Here is a 27144-nt window from a genome sequence, read left to right on the forward strand (position 1 = left end):
GGTTGTGGGCTGAGGGAACCTGAAGGGGGTGCTTGGGGAGGAGTCATTGGGGCCTGTGGACAAAAGCCTCCCAGATATGGAGCCTGTTGCAGTGGACCTGATGGTCAGGGGCCCTGGCAGGCTGCTCATAACCGGGGCCAGCCTTGACTGTTCATCCTGGAGAAAGGTTTCCCCATTCAACTTGATCACGTTGTGGAGGGCACAGCATGCCCCCACAAGCTGGGGGGCGTTCTGCAGCCCAACATCAAGGCACATGAGGTGACACCTGAACCTCTCCTTCAAGCACCTGAACACACACTCGACCGGGTAGCATGCCCAGGTGAGACAGCTGTTAACCAGTTTCTGGGAGGGGTTGGGGTGGCCTGTATACAGCCACATAAGCCAGGGCTGCTCGGGGTAGGCCAGGTCACCCATCACGCACAGAGGCATGGTGATATCCCCAAGCATGAGCTCCTGCTGAGGGACATAGGTCCCTGCCTCAGCAGAGGCTGGAGTTGCAGAAGACCAGCATGTTTTGGGCCCGGCCCACCAGCCCATCTAGATGTCCATGAACCGGACCGAATGGCCCACCAGGGCCTGCAGCACCACCGAATGGCAGCCCTTGTGGTTATGTATTGGCTGGGTGCTGTGGGCCGGGGCATGGATGGCGATGAGGGTGTCATCAATCATGCCAAAATAGTGCGGGAACCTGAGGGTGGTGAGCCCTGCACTGGCTGCATCCAGGTCCTCAACGCCCACAAGCCTCTGGAACAGGACCTGGTTGACTTGCAGGGGGTGGTGAGCGAGCGCACTTGAGACCCTTCAGATCCCATTTCCTGATCATCTTTGCACCCGTTCTCATGTGCTCTTTTACTCTCCGCCTTGAACACTCACTCTTCTCTGCTTCTTCCCCTTCACAGGACGAGCATACTTTAGGTTTTCCCAAAACAGAAAACAAAATTCTCTCCGTTGACCCAATTTGCCATTCCAGCTACTACCTCATTTCCCTTCTCACTGGCTCTAAGTCCTTTGTACAAATTTGACAATTGTTGTGTGGTGTTACTCTCTTTCAGTTTCTCTCCAATTTGCTCCATGGAAATAGCTCTTACTAAAATCTCTAACATTCACTTCAAAGCTGAAGTTCAGGCCTAGTGCTTCATCCTCATCTTCCTCCACCTGTCTGCTGACTTATGGCAACATCAGCCAGGCTCCTCCTCTTGAAGACTTGTTCTCATGTGGTTTCTCTGACTGTCCTGTTCTAGTTCTCCTTCTGCCTCTCTGTCCATACAGTGTGTCCTTTGAAGGACTTTCAACAGAGTGAATAACCGTTGGAACCAGGGTGGATTGATTTAAATTAAGGTGATTTAAATAATTGCTTTAAATCACAATTTAAATCAAGTTATCAAAAACACTAAGGCTGCCTGCAGTAACAGAACACCTGATTTTAGAGTAAGCCTCATTGAACTCATGGGCATTTGTGGATTTTTTGAGAAGACAGGCATAGACTAGGGTTGTCTTTGAAAAGCTGAGTTATACTGAGGTAAAATTAGGGAACAGAATTATGGTATCACCACTGTGCTCTGTGACCATGATATTCCAAAATAAGGGGCATGTAGTGTGTAGTGTAAAATAAGAAAATGACGCTCAGCTGCAACAGGCAACTTTAGATTTATCTTACTTCAGTTTTCTGTATTGTATATTTGAGTGAAAGATTCTGCATTTAATTAACTAATTAAACAAGCCCTAGGATTAGCTCAGCTAACCTTTTTATTCTACTGCAGTGCACATGTAGCACTTTAAAGACTAACAAAATTATTTATTAGGTGATGAGCTTTCATGGGGCAGACCCACTTTTTCCTTTTTTTTTTCCAAGCAATATCCAATGCCACAACCAGCTTGGGAATTTACTTAGAGAATCATAGAGGGTTGGGGCTGGAAGGGACCTCCGGAGGTCAAGTCCATGCTCCTGCCTAAACCAAGATCAACCCTAATTAAATCATCCCAGCCAGAATTTTGTCAATCCGGGCCTTATAAACCTCTAGGGATGGAGATTCCACCCCCTCTGTGTGTAACCCATTCCAGTGCTTCACCACTCTCCTGGTGAAAGATTTTCCTGATATCCAACCCACACCTCCCTCTCTAATTTGACACCATTGCTCCTTGTTCTGTCATTTGTCACTACGGAGAACAGCCTTTCTCCATCCTCTTGGAGCTCCCCTTCAGGAAGTTGAAGTTCCTATCAAATCGCCTGTCACTATTCTCTTCTGCAAACTAAATTAAGCCCAAATCTCTCAGCATCTAATCATAGTTCATGTGCTCCAGCCATCTAATATTTTTTGTTGTCCTCTGCTGGACCTGCTCCAATGCACCCACACCCTTTCTGTACTGGGGGGCCCAGAACTGGACTCCAGTATTCCAGATGTGGCTTCACTGGTGTCAAATAGAGAGGAATAATAATTTCTCTAGATCTGCTGGAAATGCTCCTTCTAATGTACCCCGATATGCTGTTAGCATTCTTGGCTACAAGGGCAACTGTTGACTCATATTCAGCCTCTCATCCATTTAAATCCCCACATCCTTTTCTGCCATACTGCTGCTTAGCGAGCCAGTCCCCAGCCTATAACAATGCTTGGAATTCTTCCATCCCAAGTGCAGGACTCTGCACTTGTCCTTGTTGAACTCATCAAATTATTTTTGGCCAAATCCTCCAATTTATCTAGGTCGCTCTGTACCTTATCCCTACCTTCCAGCATATCTACCTCTCTCCCTAGCTTAGAGTCATCTGCAAATTTGCTGAGGGTGCAATCCATCCCCTCATCCAGGTCATTAATAAAGATGTGGAACAATACTGGCCCTAGAACCAGTCCTTGGGGGCACTCTCCTTGAAACCAAGCAGACACTGAGCCATTGACCATTACCCATTGGGCCTGGCTGTGTAGCCAGCTTTTTATCCACCTTACAGTCCATGTATCCAATCATAGTTCCTTAACTTATGGGCAAGAATGTTGTGGGAGACTGTATCAAAAGATTTTCTAAAGTCAAGGTATATCACATCCATTGACTTCCCCATGTCCACAGAGCCAGTTACCTCATCATAAAGCTAATCAGATTGGTCAGGCATGAGGGAGGTAGCCTGGTAACTTGCCCTTGGTGAATCCATGTTGACTGCTCTTGATGACTTTCCTCTCTTCCAAGTGCTTCAAAACTGATTCCTTGAGGATCCCCTCCAAAATTTTTCAGGGACTGAGGTAAGGCTGCCCAGTCTACATTTCCCTGTATTGTCCTTATTTCCTTTTTTAAAGATGGGTGCTACATTTGCCTTTTTCCAATCATCCAGGACCTCTCCCGATCTCCGCAAGTTTTCAGAGATAATAGCCAAAGGCTCTGTAATGACATCTGCCAATTCCCTCAATGCCCTTGAATGCATTAAGTTTGGACCAATGGATTTCTGTATGTCTAGCTTTTCTAAATAGCCTTTAACCTGTTCTTTTCCCCACTGAGGGCTGCCCATCTCCTTCCAATACTGCATTGTCTAGTACCATAGTCGGAGAGCTGACCTTGTCTGTGAAGACTGAAACAAAAAGAGTACTGAGTACTTCAGCCTTTCTGACATCATCTGTCATCAGATTATTTCCCTCATCCAGTAATGGTCCCATACCCTCCCTGATAACCCTCTTATTGTTAACATGCCTGTAGGAACCCTTCTTGATACTCTTCACATTCTTTGCTAGTTTACAGTTCCAGTTGTGCTTTCACCTTCCTGATTGGTTCTGATATAGTTACAGGCAACTATAGACTGGTCAGCCTTACCTCAGTCCCTGGGAAAATAATGGAGGGAATCCTCAAGGAATCCATTCTGGAGCACTTGGACGAGGGGAAAGTGAATAAAAGTATCCAACATGGATTCACCAGGGCAAGTTACCAGGCTACCTCCCTCATGCCTGACCAATCTGATTAGCTTCTATGAGGAGGTAACAGGCTCTGTGGACACGGGGAACTCAGGGGATATGATATACCTTGACTTCAGCAAAGCTGTTGATATAGTCTCCCACAACATTCTTGCCCATAAGTTAAGGAAATATGGATTGAGTCCTTGGCCTATAAAATGGATAGAAAGCTGGCTTGATGGTTAGGCCCAACGAGTAGTGGTCAATAGCTCATTATCTGCGTGGTAGTTGGTTTCAAGCGGAGTGTCACAAGGCTCGGTTCTGAGGTCGGTATTGTTGAACATCTTTTATTAATGACCTGGATACAGGACTGGATTGCACCCTCAGCAAGTTTGTGGATGATACAAAACTAGGGGGGAGGTAGATACGTTGGAGAGTAGAGAGAGTATCCAGAGGGACCTGGATAAATTGGAGGACTGGGCCAAAAGAAATCTGATGCGGTTCAACAAGGAGAAGTATAGGGTCCTGCACCTGGAACGGAAGAGTCCCAAGCTTTATTGTAGGCTGGGGACCAACTGGCCTATACAACGGAAAGAGACCTAGGGGTTATGGTGGATGAAAGGCTGGATATGAGTAAACAGTGTGCCCTTGTAGCCAAGAAGGCTGACAGCATCCTAGGGTGCATTAGGAGGAGCATCTCGAGCAGATCTATAGAAGTAGTTGTTCCCCTCTATTCAGCACTTGTGAGGCCACATCTGGAATATTGTGTCCAGTTCTGGGCCCCCCAGTATAACAAGGATGTGGATTTGATGGAGCAGGTCGAGCAGGGGGCAACAAAAATGATAAGGGGGCTAGAGCACAAGATCTGTGAGGTTAGGCTGAGGGATTTGGGCTTGTTTAGTTTAAAGAAAAGACTGAGGGGTGATTTAATAGCAGCCTTCAACTTCCTGAAGGGGAGCTCTAAAGAGGAAGGTGAGAAATTGTTCTCAGTGGTGTCTGATGGCAGAACAAGGAGTAATGGCCTGAAGTTAAAGAAGGAAAGGTGTAGGTTAGATATTAGGAAAAACTACTTCAGCAGGAGGGTGGTAAAGCGTTGGAATGCGTTGCCTAGAGAGGTGATGGAATCTGCATGCCTAGAGGTTTTTAAGTTCCAGCTTGCCAAGGTCCTGGCTGGGATGGATTAGTGGGGGTTGATCCTGCTTGAAGGAGGGTGCTGGACCAGATGACCTCCTGAGGTCCCTTCCAGCTCTATGACTCTATGATTGTTCCCCGGCATTCTACAGCACTATATTTATACTCCTCCTTAGTCATCTGTTCAAGTTTCCATTTATGTACATCCCTTTTGACTTTAAGCTTGCCAAGGACTTCCCTGATAACCAAACTGGTTGCCTACCATATTTGCTTTTCTGACTGCGCAATGAGGATGGCTGTTCCTGTGCTGCCTTCAAAATAGTGCCGGTTCTCCTGAACTCCTTTCCCCTTCATTTTAGCTTCCCAGGGGCTCCTGCCCATCGGTTCTCTCAGGGAGTTGAAGTCTGCTCTTCTTCAGCCATATCCACAGCTTTATACACATAATTTTCTCCCAATAATTAATTTTCCTTATGTTTCATCCTTGCAGCTAGGCCCAGCATGGTCTTCTTACATTGCATACACTGGAAACATTCTTTCTTTATCTGGGGGAATTAATTCCAAATATTCTCAGTTAGGTCTCTCTGATGCCCAGAAGCTGTGATGGGTTGTCTGTGGCAAAAGTGTGTGTGTGCTGAATAGTGTCTTCCCTTTTTCTTGCCAATCTACTCCACTCTACTACCAATATTTCTCTGCTTGAGACCTGTCTCCTGTCCCAGCTCAATCTCTGCCTCTCACACTGACATCCCCTAGATGCCTAGCCCTCAGAAGTTGAAACAGGAAAAGAATAAGTTAAAAATGACTTTGAAAAGTTAGATGTCTTCAAGTCACCAGGCTCTGATCAAATTTATCCCAGAATACTCAAGGAGCTGATAAAGGAGATATATGAGCCATTAGCTATCGTCTTTGAAAAGTCATGGGCAGAATTGATTTCAGGAGACTGGAAAAGGGAAATTCCAAATGTGGGATAACTGGCTTGGCAGTAGCACTGGGAAGGAGGGTCTGAGAATTGTGGTGGATCTTAGCTTCAACATGAGTCAGAATTTGATAGTTACCCTTCCCCGCTACTCCAAGGGGGGAAAAAAAGGCAAATGCAGTATTAGGTTGCATTAGCAAAGAGACTGAATGCATCTTATGGGAGGTGATAGTACCATTCTGCTTGGTGCTGATTAGGTTTCAGATGGAGTATTTTGTCCAATTTTGGTCACCGTCCTATAGAAAGGATGTGGAGAAACTAGAAACAGAGGCAAGCAACAAAGATGATGAATGGGATGGAATGCAGCCACGTGAGCCAAGTCTGAAGGAACTGGATATATTTAGTTTGGAAAAGAGGAGATTGAGGTGGGACAGGATAACGTTCTTCACATACTTGAAAGGCTACCATGAAAGAGAGCAAAGTTGCTCTCTTGCTATGGAGGGCAGGACAAGGGGCTGTGGATCCAAGCTACAGCATAGCAAGTTTAGATTAAATCTCAGGAAAAGCTTTGTAACTGTAAGAGCAGCAGGACAATGGAACAGGCACCTAGGAAGATCATGGAAGCTCCTTTGCTAGAAATTTTCAAAAAGAGGCTGGGCAGCCATCTGTCTCTGTTGGTTTAGAAATAATGAATCCTGCATCTTGACACGCCTTTAGACCAGGTGACCCTTGTGGTCCCTTTTAACCCTGTGATTCTAAGTTTACATGGTAATGAGACAGCCCCCCGCTGCTCTCCCCTCCCCCTTCTGTTTCATATCTGTTCAGGATGCTTCCTCAAAGATTGTGGTCCTAGACTGTTGCTTCGACCATGTCTCTGTTACTCATTTGTCACATCAGACATACACTGCTTATGTTCACATTCATTGCCCTTTGCAGCCTATCCACACCCTACCTGTGTTCTCTAACGTTATTCCAGTTTCCCATGGGATCTCCTGCTGCAAAGGATTCCCTGGGTACCCACTGCTGCCGAGGCAGACTGAGCCAACAGGACAGGGGTTAGGCACCCTCAGGTACAGGCTGAGCACAATGGCAACAGGGCTGGCGATTTGCTAACAGAAGGAGAAATGAGTGGAATAAATACACTAGAGCCACCAACAGACAGCTGCTCAGAGAAGTAGTTTTCATCGATACACTTTTGTCTCCCTGATCTTCGGAAGTGGTTTAAGAGGCTTATGTCTCCATCGCCTCTTCTCACCCATCCATCGCTGCCACCCTTCAGGCCAGTGGACAGCAACGTGCTGCCTCAATTGGAGAGTGCAGCCTGAAGAGGGCTGGTTGGAGGGATCCTGGACTGTCTGTGGGGCACTGGCAGAAAGCAGAACCCCAGAAGCCAGCCTTTTCTTGCTCAGCCCTCATTCAGCAACTGTGCCACTGCTCTAGGTCATGCCCAGCTCCCTGTCCTCTTCTTCTCCCTGCCCAAGTACTCAGCTTGCTACTCCCTCCTCAGTGGATATGCCTTCAGCTGGAATCCTAGCAAAACTGCACTTCCCTCTGGTGGAATAGCCAGACCCACGTGATGTGAATGGGGTTTGTAGCATTGCTTGGTGCACTTGGTGAAGGAGGTATTGAAGGAAGCAGAGGCTGCAGCATGGCTGATTGAGGCACACTGCAAAGAGAGAGGGTAGTGAGCAGGATCTCACCTGCATAGAATCATAGAATAGTAGGACTGGAAGGGACCTCGAGAGGCCATCGAGTCCAGCCCCCTGCCCCAATGGTAGGACCAAGTACTGTCTAAGCCACCCCTGATAGACATCTATCTAACCTGTTCTTAAATATCTCCAGTGATGGAGATTCTACCACCTCCCTTGGCAATTCGTTCCAGTGTTTGATCACTGACAGTTAGGAACTTTTTCCTAATGTCCAACCTGAACCTCCCCTGCTGCAATTTAAGTCCATTGCCTCTTGCTCTATCCTCAGAGGCAAGGAAGAGCAAGTTCCCTTCCTCTGCCTTATGACACGCTTTTAGATACCTGAAAGCTGCTATCATGTCCCCCCTCAATCTTCTCTTTTCCAAACTAAACAAGCCCAGTTCTCTCAGCCTTCCTTCATAGGTCATGTTCTCTAGACCTTTGATCATTCTCGTTGCTCTCCTCTGGACCCTCTCCAATTTCTCCACATCCTTCCTGAACTGTGGTGCCCAGAACTGGACACACTACTCCAGCTGAGGCCTAACCAGTGCAGAGTAGAGTGGGAGAATGACTTCTCGTGTTTTGTTCACAACACACCTGTTTATGCATCCTAGAATCATGTTTGCTTTTTTTTGCAACAGCATCACACTGTTGACTCGTATTTAACTTGTGGTCCTCTATAACCCCTAGATCACTTTCTGCTGTACTCATTCCTAGGCAGTCCTTTCCCATTCTGTATGTGTGACACTGATTGTTCCTTCCTAAGTGGAGCACTTTGCATTTGGGCTTATTAAACTTCATCCTGTTTACCTCAGCCCATTTCTCCAGTTTATCCAGATCCTTTTGAATTATGACCCTATCCTCCAAAGAAGTTGCAACCCCTCCCAGCTTGGTATCATCTGCAAATTTAATAAATGCGCTTTCTATGTCAATATCTAAATCGTTAATGAAGATATTGAACAGAACCGGCCCTAAAACAGACCCCCTGTGGAACCCCACTAGTTATACTTTTCCAGCAGGATTGAAAGCCATTAATAACTACTCTCTGGGTACGGTTATCCAGCCAGTTGTTCACCCACCTTATAGTAGCCCCATCTAAGTTGTATTTGAGTAGTTTATTGATAAGTATATTATGTGAAACCATGTCAAATGCTTTACTGAAGTCTAGGTATATCACATCCACCGCTTCTCCCTTATCCACAAGGCTCGTTATTCTATCAAAGAAAGCTATTAGATTGGTTTGACATGATCTCTTTTCAACAAAACCGTGCTGGCTGTTCCCTATCACCTTACCACCTTCCAATTGCTTGCAGATGATTTCTTTAATGACCTGCTCCATTATCTTTCCTGGCACAGAAGTTAAGCTGACTGGCCTGTAGTTTCCCGGGTTATTCTTGTTCCCCTTTTTATAAATGGGTACTATATTTGCCCTTTTCCAGTCTTCTGGAATCAGTCCCATCTCCCGTGACTTTCCAAAAATTGCATAGTGTGGTGAGCAGCAAATTAGTCCAAGGGGAGGGAAGAGTGAGAGTGTCACTGCTGTGGCTGGTCAGGCGGTGCTCAGGTGGCAGCACTATAGCCATGCTGGTGGAGTCCTTGAGCAGTGCGACCCAGGGGACAGGGCTGTAGCCTACTGCTATCAGATAGCTTAGGGTAGTGGCACAACTCCTACAAGCGAGCAGAGGAAGAAGACATCAGCTGCTGGGGCTCTGCCATCCTGGGCAACTGTAAAATACCCCAGTGGCCCTGCTAGCAGCACAGTGAGGCCAGAGCAGCTTCCAGATGCTTGCTCACCCTGGCTGCTGGCACGCGCATCCCTGCAGCCACAAGGTCTCTAGCTCTTCTCCAAGCTTTGCCCTTCGCCAAACACCAGCCTGTCCAGCTGAGTTCTGCCCAGTGACCGGTGAGGGAGTGGGTCTGTGAGGCACATGGGAGGTGAGGTTCCTCTGGCCCTCTTGCTATCATGCTCAGCCTGTACCTGCGGGTGCCTAACCACTGTCCTGTTGGCTCAGTCTGCCCCTGTAGCAGTGTGTACCCAGGGAATCCTTTGCAGAAGGATCTCCTGTGGTAGACAGGGGAGACATAAGCTTAAGCTCTTGTTATCCTGTGGTGAATTTTTAATTATACCATTAACTATGGCGCAGTTGCTTTTCTGGACTCTTCCTTCCCAGTGACCCTACCATAGAACTGTCCTCACTGCAGTCTTCTCTGTTACGAGTCTTATGGCTGCATGGCCACTGGTTCTCTTGGGCTGTCTTTCCTTCCCTCTACTGTGACAATTTCGTTATGTGACAATTTCTTTCTTCTTTCTTTTGTTTGTTCAATAATTTTTGAATGAGAAGAAACCCAACAGTCCTGGAGCACAGGAAGCCGAAAGCTTGGTCTACGTTACACTTCATCGTGGAAACTTGGAGTGTGGCTCGCACCCATGGCGTCCTTCCTTCTTTTCTTTTCTTCTTTAAACAAGGTTAAATATAATACAGCCCTAGAGAAGAGCAATTCCTGTTGTAAAACTTGGTGTCCAACATAAAGATTACCCAGCACTTTTACCAAAGCAAGACCATTCACAAAAAACAAATAACGTGGTACCAGCATCCTCTGTCTGGGAAGTCGGAAGGAACTGGGTTCATACTCAAACAGCTTCCTATCTTCGGATTGATTAACTAGAAGGAGAACATTTACACAGGTTTATGCTCGTAATACAGAACAAGGGTTCTTTGTGGGGGAAATCACTCTGTCACCAAATGCATAGCGGGTGAAGGGGAGCAAGGTCACAGAGAAGGGAAGGAGAATCATGGCAGTGAGTTCTTTGTCTGGTGAGTCTCCTGATCCATGTTTCTTGCTTTGACTGGCATCTTGGAGATGGTCGTGCAATGTAGCTGCAGATAGCTCATCCCAAAATGATGGAAATGACAAAGCTCAAAGTCAAACAGGTTTTAGTTTCTTTGCCCATAGCTTTATTTCAACAAATAGCAGCATCCCTTCCCCAGCATTGGAGGCTTGCCTGAGACCTGTTGGAAGAGCAATTGAGCACTCTGGGGAACGCTTTTCTAGTACTTGGAGTTGTTTTACAGCTCAGTCAGAGCTTTTGGCAGAGGGCACGCTAGGAGAGAAGGTGGGTCTGAGTTGTCTCACCTGTCTGGACTTGGTTTGCCAACACTCAGCAACCAACCTGCTATGTTCAGACAAGAAGCTTTCAGTGCACGTCCTATGTGGTCTCTTCTCATCCTGGTGGCCAACTTAGTTTCTTCATCATGGATTGTTTTGCTCCAGTTTGGTGCCTCTGAGGAGATGACAACATCCCGAATTCCTTGCTTGGAGTGAATTGTTCCTTCAGTGGGATTGATCCTGCTTGGGGCAGGGGGTGGGACTTGATGACCTCTTGAGTTCCTTTCCAGCTCTGTGATTCTATGATTTAACAGAAAGCTCTGGCTCAGCATCGACAGGGGCATAGGGCTGCAGGACCTGGCTGAGGCCCAAGGTGATGCAAAGTTTTGGAGATCTCACTGTTTTAGAACTTGCAGAGAAAGACAGTTCGATTTCATGAAAGGCTTCATTAGGAATAAATCCCAGAAACATTTAGATTCTCCAGACGGGAACAGCGTCTTACCCCTGGGCTGTCTGCTTGGTGGGCTGTGACAGGGAGCCCAGGGTGGACAGACTGCTGGAAAACCAGGTAGGTTTCTGTCAGAGCCATGCCAAGTTCCATCAGATTTTCGGCAAAATCAAACTGTGTCCATGATTTTGTTAGAAATGTTCTAACCAGCTCTGCTGTGTTCTGACTGTTGTGGCATGTTTGAGATCACTCAGGTTCAGCACCCTGTGGAGGATGTATTTGCGCTCTAATTCAGTGAAAGAACTGTCTGATGCTGGCAGAGTGAGCAGAACTCCTGCCTCCTCTCAGCTCCCTGCCCCGGTTCAAGAGCCAGCTAGATTGGATTCCGGGCCTAAAACAAAATCTTTTAATCCAAGAGATTAATCCTCCTTGCCAGAGCAATGAATCCTGCACAAACTGTGGAGGAAGAAAAGGCTGGTTCATTCCCATTATAAGATTACAGTAAACATCTCTTAGAAAGATCTGCACTCTGTGTCTGAGATGCCATCTCCAGCAGCAGCAGGTTGTCCTTTGCTGCTCTGTCTGCAGAGCAGCAGCACTCAGCTTTGAGCACTCTTAGTCTGGTGTTTCCCTCGAGATCCACAGATGTGTTAGCACCTCCTACATTTGTGGTTAGTATTGAAAAACATGTTCTGCATTTTTAACCAGATTTCATAAGGCTTCAGGAAGCATTGCTGTAAAGCACCAGGTGCATTTAAAGGGCGCAAATAATGAGAAGCAAACTCTGCAGAATAGCAGCCTATGTTTTGCTTCCGCACGTTTGTTTGCATTAGCTCTTGTGTATCACTGACTAATCACTGTTCCCTTTTCTTCTTGCAGTGGCTGAAGGATCCTGGCCCTCGTAATGAGAAGAGGACCCTCTTCTGTGACATGGTGTGTTTTCTGTTCATTACTCCTCTGGCAGCAATCTCGGGCTGGCTGTGTCTTCGGGGTGCCCAGGATCACTTGCAGTTCAACAGCCGGCTGGAAGCCATTGGGCTCATAGCACTTACTATTGCACTTTTTACTATCTACATCCTTTGGACACTGGTGAGTGAACAGCACAGTGCAATAGATGCTAAGTGCCAGCCAGTACCTGAACCCAGGGCCCTGTTATATTTAAAGGAGTTTCTGAGCTACAGGAATTCAGAGCACAACATCTGGTGAGCTGTGTACTCAGAGTTCAGTCATGGCTGTGTCTACAGGTCCTCCAATAGCTACCAAGCCTATCCCAAATCTTAGAACAAATAAATGAAATTTTAAAATGTAATCTGCTGAGGTCAATACCACGTGAAAATGGTAGCTCATGGCACACCATTGGAAATGTCTGCTGGCGAGGGAGTGGGAATTTGATAGCAACCTTTGACCACCTGGATGGGGGGTTCCAGAGAGCATGACGGTAGGCTATTCTCAGTGGCAGCAGATTACAGAATAAGAAGCAATGGTCTCAAGTTGCAGCGGGGGAGGTCTAGGTTGGATATTAGGAAAATCTGTTTCAGTAGGAGGAAGATGAAGCACTGGAATATGTTACCTAGGGAGGTGGTGAAAACAACAAGAAGTCCTGTGGCCTTATAGACTAACAACATTTTTGGAGCATGAGATTTTATGGGTAAAGACCCACTTCATCAGATGCATCACTTGCAGTTCAACAGCCAGCTGGAAGCCATTGTGGTCCTAGCACTTACTCCATCCTGATAGGTTTTTAAGGCCAGGCATGACAAAGCTCTAGCTGGGATGATTTAATTGGGTTTGGTCCTGTTTCAACCAGGGCCATTGACTAGATGGCCTCCTGAAGTCTCTTCCAGCCCTAATCTTCTAGGATTCCAACATGCCCTTTGGGTGTACTGTGTGCAGTGTAGGATGTAGAACTGGGCAGACCAAGCCGAATATCACCATGGGGACTGGTGTGGTTAGTGAGCTTGGGGAGAGAAGTACAAGGTCCGGCAGTTCTGTGTCTTCCTGCTTTAAATAGTTGAGCGTTGACCCTACGCTCAATCAGGGAGGATGAAGATTTCCTTGACAGAAGGGAGCGTTTAATCTTGCAAGCAAGGCAGGCGGAAGAACCAGGGAAGGTGGTAAGGGATGAAATGGAGAATTGACAGCATGTAACTTCTAGAAGAAAAAGTAGGCCGGTACACGAGTCCCCCATTGATATAGAGATAAATAATCACTTTCAGGCACTCTCCACTGGTTCTGCAGTGGTGAATGCTTTGGAAGGAGCCTCACAGGAAGAAAATCGCAAAAGAACTGCTTCTACTACAGGACAGAGGATGTGTAGTCCTAGGGATGGGGGTTCAATGACGACCACCCCCAGAAAAAAAAGATGGGTGGTGGTGGTAGGGGACTCCATCCTAAGAGGGACTGAACCATCCATCTGCCGACCGGACCTGCAATCTCGTGAGGTGTGCTCTTTACCAGGAGCTCGAATTCAGGATGACTAAGAGCCTTACAAAACTGCTCAAGCCTTCAGAATACTACCCCTTCCTACTTCTACATGTGGAAACTAATGATATGGCCAAGAATGACCTTGAGCGCGTTACTGCAGATTATGTGGCACTGGGAAGAAGGGTCAAAGAATTTGGAGCACAAGTGGTATTTTCGTCCACCCTTCCTGTTGAAGGGGAAGGGCTAGATAGGGACTGTCAAATTGAGGAAGTAAATGCATGGTTACGCAGGTGGTGTTGGAGAGAGGGCTTTAGATTCTTTGATCATGGGATGCTGTTCGGGCACAAGGATTATTGGGAAGAGATGGGGTCCACCTAACAAAGAGAGGAAAGAGCATTTTCGCAAGTAGGCTTGCAAACTTAGTGAGGAGAGCTTTAAACTAGGTTTGCTGGGGGAAGATGACCAAAACCCTGTGGGTAGAAAGGAACTTGGAGGCCGGGAAGAAATGCAAAGAGGAATGTACAACAAAAGTGGACCTTTGGTTCAAGTAGTGAGGGCGGGGAGTGACTGGTTATCTAAGGTGTTTGTACCCCAATGCCAGAAGCCTGGGTAACAAGTAGTAGGCATCCTTCAGTCTGCATAGACTATGGATCGCGCCCTTTAAAGTTTCAATTGAGGACTTCATTTACAGCGTCTATTGTGACTATGAAGACCCACACGAGAGTGACAGTCCTTGCTGCATCTCTTGCAGATGTAGTGGGTGTCTGGCAAGTCCTTACTGTGCCTTTTGTGCGCTCGCTTCTCCTCTGCTAGCAATCTGGTCTTCATCTCGCCCTTCTGAAGGCCCTTGTGTAACCCCGGCCTCCATCTGCTGCGGTCATCTGCTAGTTCTTCCCAGTTGTCCAGCTCGATGTCTACCTCTCTGAGGTCTCTCTTGCAGACATCTTTGTAGCACAACTGGGGGAGTCCGGGAGGTCTTTTGCCAGAGGCTAGCTTACCATACAGGATGTCTTCTGGAATCCTTCCATCATTCATCCTGTGGACATGGCCAAGCCAGCGGAGTTGACGCTGCCTGAGGAGGGTGTGCATGGTTGGGATTCCAGCTTGCTCGAGGACGGCGGTGTTGGTCACTCTGTCCTTCCATGATATTCCAAGGATGCGCCTGAGGCAGCGCAAGTGGAAAACGTTCAGCCTCTTTTCCTGGCAGGCATACAGGGTCCAAGTCTGGCTGCCATAAAAGAGGGTGCTGAGGATGCAGGCTCTGTAGACTTGCATTTTGGTGTGAGTGTACAGCTTGTTGTTATTCCACACTCTCTTGGTGAGTCTGGACAGAGTTGTGGCCGCTTTTCCGATCCTCCTATTTAGCTCAGTGTCCAATGACAGGGTGTCAGTGATGGTGGATCCGAGGTAAACGAACTCGTGGACGACCTCTAACGTATAGTTGTCAATGCTGATTAATGGGGATTCAGCAACATCCTGACCGAGTACGTTTTGTCTTCTTTAGGCTGATGGTAAGCCCAAAATCCTTGCACGCTTTGGAGAACTGATCCAGCAGTTTCTGAAGCTGGTCTTCTGTGTGAGACACTACAGCAGCATCGTCTGTGAACAGCATGTCTCTGATGAGGACTTCTCGCACCTTAGACTTAGCTTTCAGCCTTGCAAGGTTAAACAGTTTCCCATCAGATCTTGTGTGCAGCAAGATGCCCTCTGTTGAAGATCCAAAGGCATGCTTCAGGAGGAGTGCGAAGAAGATCCCGAACAATGTCGGAGCAAGCACGCATCCTTGTTTGACGCCGATCCTGATTCTGAAAGCATCCGATAATGCGCCGTGATATTGCACGGTTCCTCTCATGTCTTCGTGGAACGACTGGATCATCTTGAGTAACCGTGGAGGACAGCCTATCTTGTGGAGCAGTTTGAACAGACCATCCCTGCTGACCAAGTCAAAGGCCTTGGTCAAGTCGATAAAGGCTATGTAGAGTGGCTTTCTCTGCTCCCTGCACTTCTCCTGCAGCTGCCTTAGAGAGAAGACCATGTCAACGGTAGACCTCTCTGAGCGGAATCCGCACTGCGATTCGGGGTACACCCTCTCAGCAATCTTCTGGAGTCTGCCAAGGATGACACGAGCGAACAGTTTACCAGTGACACTTAGGAGGGAGATTCCACGGTAGTTGTTGCAGTCGCTTCTGTCTCCTCTGTGCTTATACAACGTTACAATGTTAGTGTCGCGCGCATCCTGTGGAACCTCACCCTCTTTCCAGCACAGGCACAGTAGCTCATGTAGGGGTTCCAGGAGTGTGTCCGCGGCACATTTGATTACCTGTGGTGGTATACCATCCTGACATGGGGCCTTTCCAGCTGCAGTGCTGTCGATTGGCTCTCTTCAGTTCATCCACAGTCGGTTCTTGATCCAGTTCGTCCATTACTGGTAGGAGCTCGACGGCATCGAGGGCTGCATCAACCACAGGAGGAATTATAAGCCCTGGCTCAGTCCAAGAGCTATGACTTGCTTGGGATAACAGAGACTTGGTGGGATGACTCGCATGACTGGAGCGCTGCCATGAAAGGGTATAAACTGTTTAAGAAGAACAGGTAAGGGAGAAAAGGAGGAAGGGGTTGCACTGTATGTAAGAGAGCACTATGATTGCTTGGAACTCCAGTACATAGAGGGAGAAAAGCCTGTTGAGAATCTATGGGTCAAGCTTAGTGGTGTAGGCAGCACTGGAAATGTGGTGGTTGGTGTCTGCTACAGGCCGCCAAATTAGGATGATGAGGTAGATGAGGCGCTTTTTTTAGACAACTGAGAGAAGTTTCCAGATCGCGGGCTCTCGTTATCATGGGAGACTTCAATTACCCTGACATCTGTTGGGAGATCAATACGGCGGCACACAAGCAGTCCAGGAAATTTCTGGAGAATGTTGGGGATCACTTCTTGGTACAAGTGCTGAAGGACCCAACCAGAGGTCGTGCATGGCTCAACCTGCTGCTTACAAACAGGGAGGAACTAATAGGGAAGGTAGAGGTGGGGGCAACCTGGGAAGCAGTGATCATGAGATGGTAGACTTCAGGATTCTGACCAAAGAAAGGAAAGAGAGCAGCAGATTACGCACCTTGGACTTCAGAAAAGCAGACTTAGAACTCCTTCGGGACCCTGATGGGCAGAATCCCCTGGGATGCTACCATGAAGGGAAAAGGAAAACTGGCAGTATTTTGAGGAAGCCGTATTGAAGGCGCAGAAAGAAACTGTCCTGATGCGCAGCAAGAGAAATAAATATGGTAGGAGACCAGACTGGCTTAATGGGGAAATCCTTGGAAAACTTAGGTACAAAAAGGGAGCTTATAAAAAGTGGAAACTGGGACAGATGTCTAGGGAGGGGTATAAACGTATAGCTCGAGAATGTAGAGCAGTAATCAGGAAGGCGAAAGTGCAACTGGAATTGTGACGCGTGAGGAATGTGAAGGAGAACAAGAAAAGTTTCTACAGGCATGTTAGCAAGAAGAAGGTGATCAGAGAGGGCATGGTACCCTATTGTGTGAGGGAGGTAACCCAGTGACAGATGATGTAGGGAAAGCTGAAGTACTTAATGCTTTCTTTGCCTCTGTGTTCACGGACAAAGACAGCTCCCAGACTAATGCGATAAGTGATGCATTGTGGGATGAAGGTGGACAGCCTTTGGTGGGGAAAGAACAGGTTAGGAGCTATCTAAAAAAGCTAAATGAACATAAAGCGATGGGCCTGGACCTAATTCATCCTAGGGTTCTGAGGGAGTTGGCGTATGTTGTTGACGAGCCCTTGGCTGTTATCTTTGAAAATTCATGAAGATTGGGAGAGATCCCAGATGATTGGAAAAAGGCAAATGTAGTGCCCATCTTTAAAAAGGGAGGAAGGATGATCCAGGGAACTATAGACCGGTCAGTCTTACATCAGTCCCTGGAAAAATCATGGAGGAGCTCCTCAAGTACGTTATTTTGAGGCACGTGGAGGAGGGGAGAGTGATCATGAATAGTCCGCATGGATTCATGAAGGGGAAGTCATGCCTGACCAATCTAATTAGTTTCTATGATGAGATAACTGGCTCTGTGGATAGGGGAGAATCAATGGATGTGATTTATCTTGACTTTAGCAAAGCTTTTGATACGGTCTCCCACAATATTCTTGTTGGCAAGTTAAAGGAGTCTGGATTGAATAAATGGATGGTAGGACGGATAGAAAACCGGCTAGAAGGTCGGGTCCAGCAGGTAGTGATCAACGGCTCGATGTCGGGATGGTGGTCGGTTTCTAGTGGAGTGCCCCAAGATTTGGTTCTGGGTCCTGTTCTGTTCAACATATTTATCAATGACCTGGATGAGGGGTTGGATTGCACCCTCAGCAAGTTTGTGGATGACACTAAGCTAGGGGGAGAGGTAGATACACTGGAGGGTAGGGACAGGGTCCAGACTGACTTAGACAAATTGGAAGACTGGGCTGCAAGAAGTCTGATGAGGTTCAATAAGGGCAAGTTGCAGAGTCCTGCACTTGGGCTGGAAGAATCCCAAGCATTTTTACAGGCTGGGGTCCAACTGGCTCGGTAGTAGTTTTTCAGAAAAGGACCTGGGAGTTGTAGTGGACGAGAAGCTGGACATGAGTCAACAGTGTGCCGTTGTAGCCAAGAAAGCTAATGGCATATTAGGTTGCATCAAGAGGAGCGTTGCCAGTAGATCCAGGGAAGTGATTGTTCCCCTTTATTTGGCTTTGGTGAGGCTGCATTTAGAGTACTGTGTCCAGTTCTGGACCCCCATTTATAGGAAGGATGTGAATACACTGGAGAGGGTCCAGCGGAGGGTGACCAAAATAATAAGGGGGCTGGAGCATATGACTTATGAAGAAAGGTTGAGGGAATTCGGACTGTTTAGTCTGCAGAAGACGACTGAGGGGGGACTTGATAACAGCTTTCAACTTACAGAAGGGAGGGTGCAAAGAGGCTGGAGAGAGGCTGTTCACAGTGGTCACGGATGGCAGAACACGGAACAATGGTCTCAAGTTGTGGTTGGAAAGGTCCAGATTGAACATTAGGAAAAACTTTTTCACTAAGAGGGTGGTGAAACATTGGGATGGTCTATCCAGGGACGTGGTGGAGTCTCCATCACTGGAGGTGTTTATGTCTCGCCTCAACAAAGCCCTGGCGGGGCTAATCTGATGGGTTTGGTCCTGCTTGGAGCAGGGGGCTGGACTCAATGGCTTTTTTAGGTCTCTTTCAGCTCTGTTGTTCTATGAAATAAGACAAATCTCAGGTTCTCAGTGCTTTGTTTCAGACTTTATTGTGGATAAAATAACTGTCCGAGACACTTGAAGAGCACAGGAATCTGCACTCCTGTCAGCCTCGTCTAAGGCGCCATGAAATGTGCCAGCAGGAGCTAATCGGGGGCTGTGCAAGAGTAGCGTTGTCATGGCAAGGGGGGAAGGTGCATTAGGCTATAGAATGGTCTCTTGGAAATCAGCTAGGATCACTGAAATTCAAGTGGGAAGCTACCAAAAGGATTTCATATAAGCTGTAAGAAATGGCCAGGGGCCACAAGGTAGTCTATTTAAAAGTAAGACTCAAGTCAAGCTGGAGAAGACCTGCCTTTCCCTTCTCACTTGAGAAATTGTAACTGTAAGCTTCCATTCTTACCCACAATATGCAGAGCTCTCTATTTTAATAGACCAGTCCAACAATACTGCTTTAAAACTGTCTGCTACTGCCTTGGAGTTAACAAAGCACCACAGACTATGGGAGAAGTTTCAACTGCAATTGTTTCTGGGCTCTCTGCCGCAGGTTTGCATGGGATGCTCAGGGCAGTGTTACTGGAACAGCTTCATTCTGCATGCTGCCCACTTGCAGCCCTCCAGGGCATGTAGAATCAGTCAATCGGGAGCACATAGCCTGGGAAGGGACAATCTGTCTGAATTTGACATCTGAATTCAGAGTTGTGTCCCATGGTATCTGTGTGCTCACCCCTGCTTCCTAACTCATAAAGAACTGACCAAAGTTCCCAGCCTTCTTTAGCTGGAGGCCCCATAGATTGCTGCCCCTTTCCTTCAGTATTATGCCCCTCCCTGTGTTGTGGTTCCACAGTTTTCTGTCCAGTTTTTCTGTGGGTTTTTGGATGTAGGCCTTTGTTTTCGTTTTGTGTCTCCATCCTTTTTGCATAGTGCATGCATGCACACACACAAACACACTAGAGAGGGAGAACTTTGGAAGCAAGGAGGAAATAGGCGGTTGGTGGTTCACAGGTCTGTAGGTGGGCCAGAACAAGTATGTTCCACTCCCCTTCAACTTTGGGAACCCCAGGTCCGGTGTGAAAACAGCCCAAGGCTCCCTGCAGCATCCAGATTTGAAACAGTTTGTGGAGTCCCATGTCCACTGTCCCAGCCTGCTTCAGGGATTCCTGGTCCATCCTGCCATATAGCCTGGCAGGCTTCAGTTACCTCACTTCTGGATTCAAACTGAGACATTGGCTCAGCTGTAGGAGAAACTACAAGTCCCTCTGGGAACAGAAATGTTTTCAGAGAGAAATTAAGACAGACTGAAAGTGTAGTCATGGCAAACAGGGAAACAAGTTACTGCAAGAGCTTCAAAAACCAGAGCATGAGACCAAGCTCCAACATCACCTGCCAATTGTAGGGATTTGTCCTTGTGAGTCCCTCACCATACCGATCCTGCTATAGGCCAGCCTTGTCAGATGTCCCCTTCCAGAATGCCTGCAGGGGTCGTTCATTCTAACCCCAGATCTGGTGCTCTATGTCAGTGTTTATCAACCTCTTTTTATAAAGCACCCCTCTTTCAGGGGGAAAAAAAAAAGTTCCCCCAGTCTTCTCTTGCATACCTCTCGTGTACCATCAGTTGAGAAACGTGGTCCTAAAGTAATCTGAGGTCTTGAAACAAGTGTCATTCAACCTTTGCAGATTACCATACCCTTTTCAGGAGTCAGATATGTTTTGCATACAGTCAATTTATACCTCACTTAAAAACTACTTAATAAACATGCAAAAATATCACAGAAGACTACTGAAAATGTGCTGATTTCCTGCCATTTTACTATCAAATAAATGAATTAGAATAGAAATATTGTATTTACATTTCAGCATAAGGCATATGAAGCAGTAGAAACAAATCATTGTGTAAATTAACTTCTAGATAATATTGACTTTACTAGTGTTTTTTATGTAACCTGTTGTAAAAGTAGGCAGATATCTGGATGAGTTGATGTAGCCCTGGAAGATCTCAGTGTACCCCCAAGGGCACATGCACTCTTGGTTGAAAAACATTTCTCTATTTCACTCATGCACAGGAATAAGATTCCTGTTGCAATCCCTTACACTGGTACCCTGAACTATCTCCATTGACCCTCTCCAGAGGGCACTGTGGCCGGTGCCAACCACATCAAGCAAACCCTAGCCCGGAAATATGGTATCAGCAAATCCAGCTCTCTGTAGTACTAGTTAGGGACAGTTTTTTTTAAAATAAAAAACCCTACAGAGCCCCATGTCTTGAGTTTGTAACTAATCAGTGAAATTCCTTAGCACAGGCCTGAAGTGATATGTCCCAGCCATGTCAGGCCCAGTTTTGTCTCCCTTGGCTTTGCTGGCATGTGGAATGTGTGCAGGAATATGTTTTGCAGGGATGAGTGCTGTCATGATGTCCCACTAGCTCTCCCAGCTTTGTTCTGTTGAGCACAGCCATTTGCCTCCCAACCATTCTGTGGCAGACCCAGGCAGCTCAGTAATTAAACTGATACTTTGTTGTCCATCAGGTTTCATTCCGCTATCATTGCCAGCTGTATTCAGAGTGGAGAAGGACCAATCAGAAAGTCCGCTTAATGATTCCGGACTCCAAGAGCCCTCATCCTCTCCAGCATTCCCAGCTCTCCACCAAGCTCATGAAGAAGAATGCAGATGAAACAACTGTGTGAGTTATCCCATGTCACGTTGCCCCCAAATGGGGCAGCTGTGAGCAAGGTGAGGCAGAGAGTGGCTCTGCAGGAGCATCAGCAGAGAAGCAGATTGAATCTTTTGCTGTGGACAAAGTGTACAGTGGCTGCAGGGATCTGGCAAAACAATCATCCCAACCAAAGGACTTTGCGCTCAGCGCCTACTTGAGTTTGAGACAAACAGTTGATAAACATCTGGCTGTGTGAGATGGCCCCCAAGGGCTCTGAGTCCACAGAGACAGAAAGCCAGAGGTGTTTATATGCCAGAATTCTTTCTTAAAACTAAATACATTGTGTGGAAATAATCCCTCTATGTATCTATATATAAATATTTTTAATGGCCATGCATATTGTGTTTCAGTCCGTTTATGTTGATATAGACATTGTTCTAAGCTTCAGTATGGAAGCTGGCAGCCTGATCTCATTCAGAGGTTGACTCTATGCCGTTTCTCAAAATGAGCATTTAAAGAACACTTCTCATTGGACGTTTCTAAAAGTTCCCACCTCCTTTGCACTAAATGGGTTTTGAGATCATTGCAGTAAGTTTTCTCCTTTGTTCTCTGTAGTGATGGTATTGTCCTTTTGAGAAGGTGCTGTGTTTTATAATAATTATTATAGTCCCAGAAGGAGTAAAATGCTATAATACTGAATGGAGACATTTTATATTGTAATATACTGTAATCTTGCAAATATCACAGTGTTTCAGAATATGAAGACTCTGACTTGAAGCTGTGAGCTCATAAAATATGAAATTATCACTTTATCCCCACGACTCTCCTGTGTCCAACTGTTGTGTTACCACCCGTTAGCCATAACACAGTGCGAAGATGATAGGGTTCTAACAAGTAGTGCCTAGGTGCTTATTTGCATAAAACTATCTGAGAGAGGAACTTTTGCCACCCCCTGAAGAGTAAGGTTGGGTTCTCAGTGGCCGGTGTAACCCTTTCAGGTTCTCTGAGATCAACATTGTGCACAGGGAAAAGTCTGACCACAAACTGCTGCAGGGCCCTTACTGGGCATACTCATGTTCTGCATCCTGAGGAGCAGAGAAGGGGCTGCTATTTGGAGAGAGTCACTGAAATTGTGGCCTGGGATCTAACAGCTTTTCAGGGTAGAGTGGGCTCCTGGGTCACTCTAGTCTAGTCCAAGGCAGGAGTTACTCCCTTTTCCCGTCCCCAGCCCAAAATGCACCCCGTTGCTTTCACAGTGTTTAGCGAGTGGCCCTTGGCACTTTGCTATGTCAGATCTGCCAAGTGATTTCAGCAACTCCTCCTGCATGTCTAATAGAAATGTTCCTCTTCCTGGCTTTGGCCGTCAGTCCTTGCCTCATCCCTTCTCAACCTCCAAAGAATCCTGCCTATATTTAATATTCGGCTGGACACAGCGCTTGGTTTCACGCCCCGGAACACAGTGCTAGTCTGCAGGAGCTCTGTAACTCAGGTTCAGCAAGTGTGGCCTTTGCAAGTGCTCTGATTAAGAAGAGCTCTTTTGGAGAGCAATATTCTGAGATCCAAATAGTGCAAGTGTGAAGGGCACTAATGAAGAGCAGGCAGGGTTGGATTATGGGTCTGTACTTGCATCCATGCGCTGATTCTCAGACTCAAGTCACTGAACCCACAGGTAACATTTAGCTTGGCTAGCACAGTACTGAGCCTTAGCCCTGCAGCTCTCAAACTCAGGGCAGTAACTAGCTAATTTTGCGCCTGAGTCAAGAATAGAAAATTGCGCCCCCCTTGTTGCAGTGTGTGTGTGTGTGTGTCGTGTCGTGTCGTGTCGTGTCATGTCACCTTGACCTCTGCCCTGACTGCAGAGCTGGGCTTCCAGCATGTGGTGGCTGTTAACTGGGCACCCAGCACTGAAGGCAGCGCCCTTCCAGCAGCAGTGTGGAAGTAAAGGGGACAATACACTATCATACCAGGCCCTCTGTTAGTCTGCACTGCTGCTAGCATTGGTTCTGCCTTCAGAGGTGGACTCCAGGCCAGCTTCTGCCACTGTCCAGCTGCTCAGGTCTGAAGGAACATTGCCACCAGCAGTAGTGTGGAAGGGTCGCTGCACTACAGCCTGTTTCCTGTAGGCTGGGCAGCTTCCCATTAACATTACTCTGGGATTTAGGGCTGCAGTGGGGAGAGATCTCTCTGCCTAAGCCCTGTAGCTGCCAAGGCTGGTGAAGGGGGGCACCCTTCCCCACCAGCCACAGCTGGCAAGAGGGGAACCCCTCCCTACCAGCCCCTGCAGAAATCTGCCCAGGTAAACCTGAGCCCCAGCCCTTACCCCACCTAGCCTGGAGCACCCTCCTGTACCCCAAAGCCCTAATCCTCAGCCCTACCGTAAAGCCCACACCCCAGCCCAGAGCTCCTCCTCAAACCCAAAGCCCCTCTCTTGCACCCCAACTCCTCTTCTCCAGACCCACCCCATAGCTTGCACTCTCCCAGCCAGAGCCCTTGCACCCTAACTCTCTGCCACAGCCCTGAGCTGCGTCCCACCCTCGGAAGCTCTTGACCTCACTCCCGCCACATCCATTTGATTATGTGCACATCAGCTCCAAAATGGAGGTGCACATAAAAGCTGTGTCTACATGTGCACAAAACATCGAAATAAGCGGCCCTCTTTCGAAAGAATGGGAGAAGCGGCCACTTGCGTAACGCCCTCTTTCGAAAGGAAATCAATGGAATGGGGCGCAGACGTCACAATCCAAAGCCTGATCCCGTATCAGGAAGATAGGCCCCTTTCGGAAAACTAAATCGAAAGAACAACGAAGGGTCCTGTGGCACCTTATAGACTATCAGAAAAGTTTTGAGCATGAGCTTCCGTGAGCACAGACTCACTTCATCAGATGCATCTGGTGAAGTGAGTCTGTGCTCACAAAAGCTCGTGCTGAAAACTTTTCTTTTAGTCTATAAGGTGCCACAGGACCCTTCGTTGCTGTTACAGATCCAGACTAACACGGCTACCCCTCGATAAGTTGAAAGAGTTCACCTGTGGATGCTCCACATTCCGCTTTTTTGAAATACGGGTCCACCATGGTGCCGGTCAGGTGGAGTGCAGGGCCGCTCCAGCCGGCAGTAGCGGGGCTCTGTGGTCCCTGCGTCCATCTGCCTTAAAGCTGCACACAGGCAGGAAACCTGTGGCAGGAAGCTGAGAGTGTGCTAGGAGCAGCCTCCGCATATGCTCCAGCCTCACGCTCCAGCACCGCAGCCATGGCCAGCAGCCAGCCCCCGCGCGAGCCCCATAGTCCCCCCTCCAAGTCCCCACAGGGCTCCCAGAGAGAGCTAAAAATAAAGGGCCGCCTCCTGGATGGAGCAGGAGCTGCGGGACCTCCTTGAGCTGTTGGAGGAGAAGGTCCTCCATGAGATGGGAGTGAAGTGGCGCAATGATGCTGCTTTTGGTCGCCTGGCTCAGGGCCTCCTCGCCCAGGGCCACCCAGAGTGTACTGCGGAGCAGGTAGGCTCCAAGGTTGAGGAGCTGCGGCCGGGCTATGCCCAGGCCAGGGACTGGGGCAGTTGCTGCAGGGCTACTCCAACCCACATGCCCCTTCTTCCGGGAGCTCCAGGGCATCCTGGGACCCTGGGACAGCTCCCCACCCACGGCGTTCCTGGACACGTCCGATGATGACCTGCAGCCGGAGGCAGAGGGGCAGCCTGGACTGGTAACCCAGGAGGGTGAGGGAACTGCTGAGTGGTCGAGCTAGGAGGGGGACCTTGCCATCTACATCAAATCCCACGCATCCAGCTGGGCAGCCCCGGACATCACAGAGGGATCCTCTGGTACATACACAGAGGGTGGGGGTGATGCAACAGCTAGTGGGCCGCACACAGGACCACTGGTCCCAGGCTGCACACATGCCAGCCCACCATATTATGCGGCACCCCGTGGTGGCCAACCAGTGATGCCCAGCACCCACCCCCAGTGGACAGCGCCACAAGCCACACGTGGGCAGTGGCTGCTCTGTGCTGGACAACGCCCGTGGACTCCACACTGCAGGCCAGGCTGGGCCACCCACACGAGACCCCTCTGGATGCACCCCCATTGGATGGGGTGCCAAGCCTGGGGGGGGTGGGTCAGTGCCCCTCGGGAGGGTGGGGGCCCCATGCGAGGGGCTTGAGCAGGTGGGCATAAACCAGATCCCCCTCCATCCAGGGCACATTACTCACATGCTGTCCCCCCTCTCCGTACAGCTGCACCATCCATGGGCTGGGAGAGCCCAGTGCCATCACTCGTCCCCAAGAACCCCCCAGCAGACATCAGAGGTGCCTGGGCACCACCCTATGCCGTGCACCAGTGGGGCCGAGGCCAGAGGGCCCCCACTGGGCCAAGGAAGACCCTGACAGCCAGTGCCAGGCCGCGGTGGCCGAGCAGCACCTGTGGCTTGCTGAGGCTGAGATGGAGTGGCGGAGGGCAGCCTGGGAGAGGCTGCTGCAGACCCTTGAGGGCATTGGCCAGACCCTCTGGGACCATGTGGCCAACGCTACCTGCCTCCTGGCCCCTCCAGCAGCTCCCCCCACTGAGCCTGCCCCCTCCGCCCCCACTGAGCCCGCCTCCACTGAGCCTGCCCCCAACTGGGCCCACTCTCGAGCCTTACCTGCCGGTGTTCCTGCACCTTTTCCTCCCCTCCGGGGACCCCGCACCTGGGGAGACAGGGGCTCCAGGGGCCAACAGGGCTTGCAGCCCACCACCCCTTCCCTGGAATCAGCTCCCCACCCCTGCCAAGTTAGGTTCCTCCCACCTGTACATAGTTCACAACACATGGTCTCGATAAATGTTTATTTACTCTTCACCACTCCGTACTGTGCTCCTCGGGGATGGTCGGTGGTGGTTGTGTGGGTGCAATGCTGGTGGGGGTGGGGGTGGGGGTGGCAGGGACAGGGGGTGGTGGATGTGCATGGGATGTGGGTGTGCATGCGGGTCAGAGGTGGCCATTGGCAAAGGCCTGCCTAAGGGCCTCCCTGATGCAGTGGCCATCCCGGTGGGCCTGGCAGATGGGGTCGGTGCCCAGTTGCTCATAGCTGGGCTGGACACAGGCTCCCCGCCCGCCCCCCCCGGGGACATAGGCATCCCCCTTTCCCTCCACAACATTGTGGAGGACACAACAGGTGCCCACCACCTGGGGCACGTTGAGGACCCCAACCTCCAGCCGTGTGTGGAGCCACCTCCACTGCCCCTTTAGGTGCCCGAAGGCCCGCTCCACCATGTTGCAAGAATGGTTGAGGCACTGATTGAACGCCTCCTGGGTGGGGTCGAGGTGTCCCATGTACAGCCTCATGAGCCACAGCTGCAGGGGATACACCGCATCTGCCACCATGCAGAGTGGCATGATGACATCCTCCGCCACCGGGATCTCCCGCTGGGGGACGAATGTGCCAGCGCCCATGCACCGGCAGAGCCCGGAGTTCTGAAAGATCCGGGCATCGTGGGTGCGGCCGGCCCAGCCCACATAGATGTCAGTGAACTGGCCCCTCACGTCCACCAGGGCCTGGAGTACCACCGAATGGTAGCCCTTCCTGTTGATGTACTGGCCGGTGCTGTGTGGTGGGGCGTGGATGGGGGTGTGCGCCATCCAAAGTGTCGATGCAGTTTGGAAAGCCCAGGTCCTGGAAGCCAGCGATGGTGTTGTCCAGA

At 48.9% G+C, this 27144-nt stretch overlaps 1 protein-coding gene across 4 annotated transcripts in view; it reads left to right on the top strand.

The window, feature by feature from the left end:
* Positions 1–22285, top strand: part of MARCHF2 (membrane associated ring-CH-type finger 2) — a 101514-nt gene extending 79229 nt beyond the window's left edge. For all 4 annotated transcript variants that reach the window (XM_074978151.1, XM_074978153.1, XM_074978152.1 and 1 more), the window contains 2 exons: positions 12034–12243; positions 21352–22285. In XM_074978151.1, coding sequence (XP_074834252.1) covers positions 12034–12243; positions 21352–21510 — 369 coding nt within the window. In that variant the 3' untranslated portion in view covers positions 21511–22285. The remainder of the gene's footprint in view (positions 1–12033; positions 12244–21351) is intronic.
* The last annotated feature ends 4859 nt before the right edge of the window (positions 22286–27144 follow it).

Source organism: Carettochelys insculpta, chromosome 27 (assembly GCF_033958435.1).
Source record: "Carettochelys insculpta isolate YL-2023 chromosome 27, ASM3395843v1, whole genome shotgun sequence".
Lineage (NCBI taxonomy): Eukaryota > Metazoa > Chordata > Testudines > Carettochelyidae > Carettochelys > Carettochelys insculpta.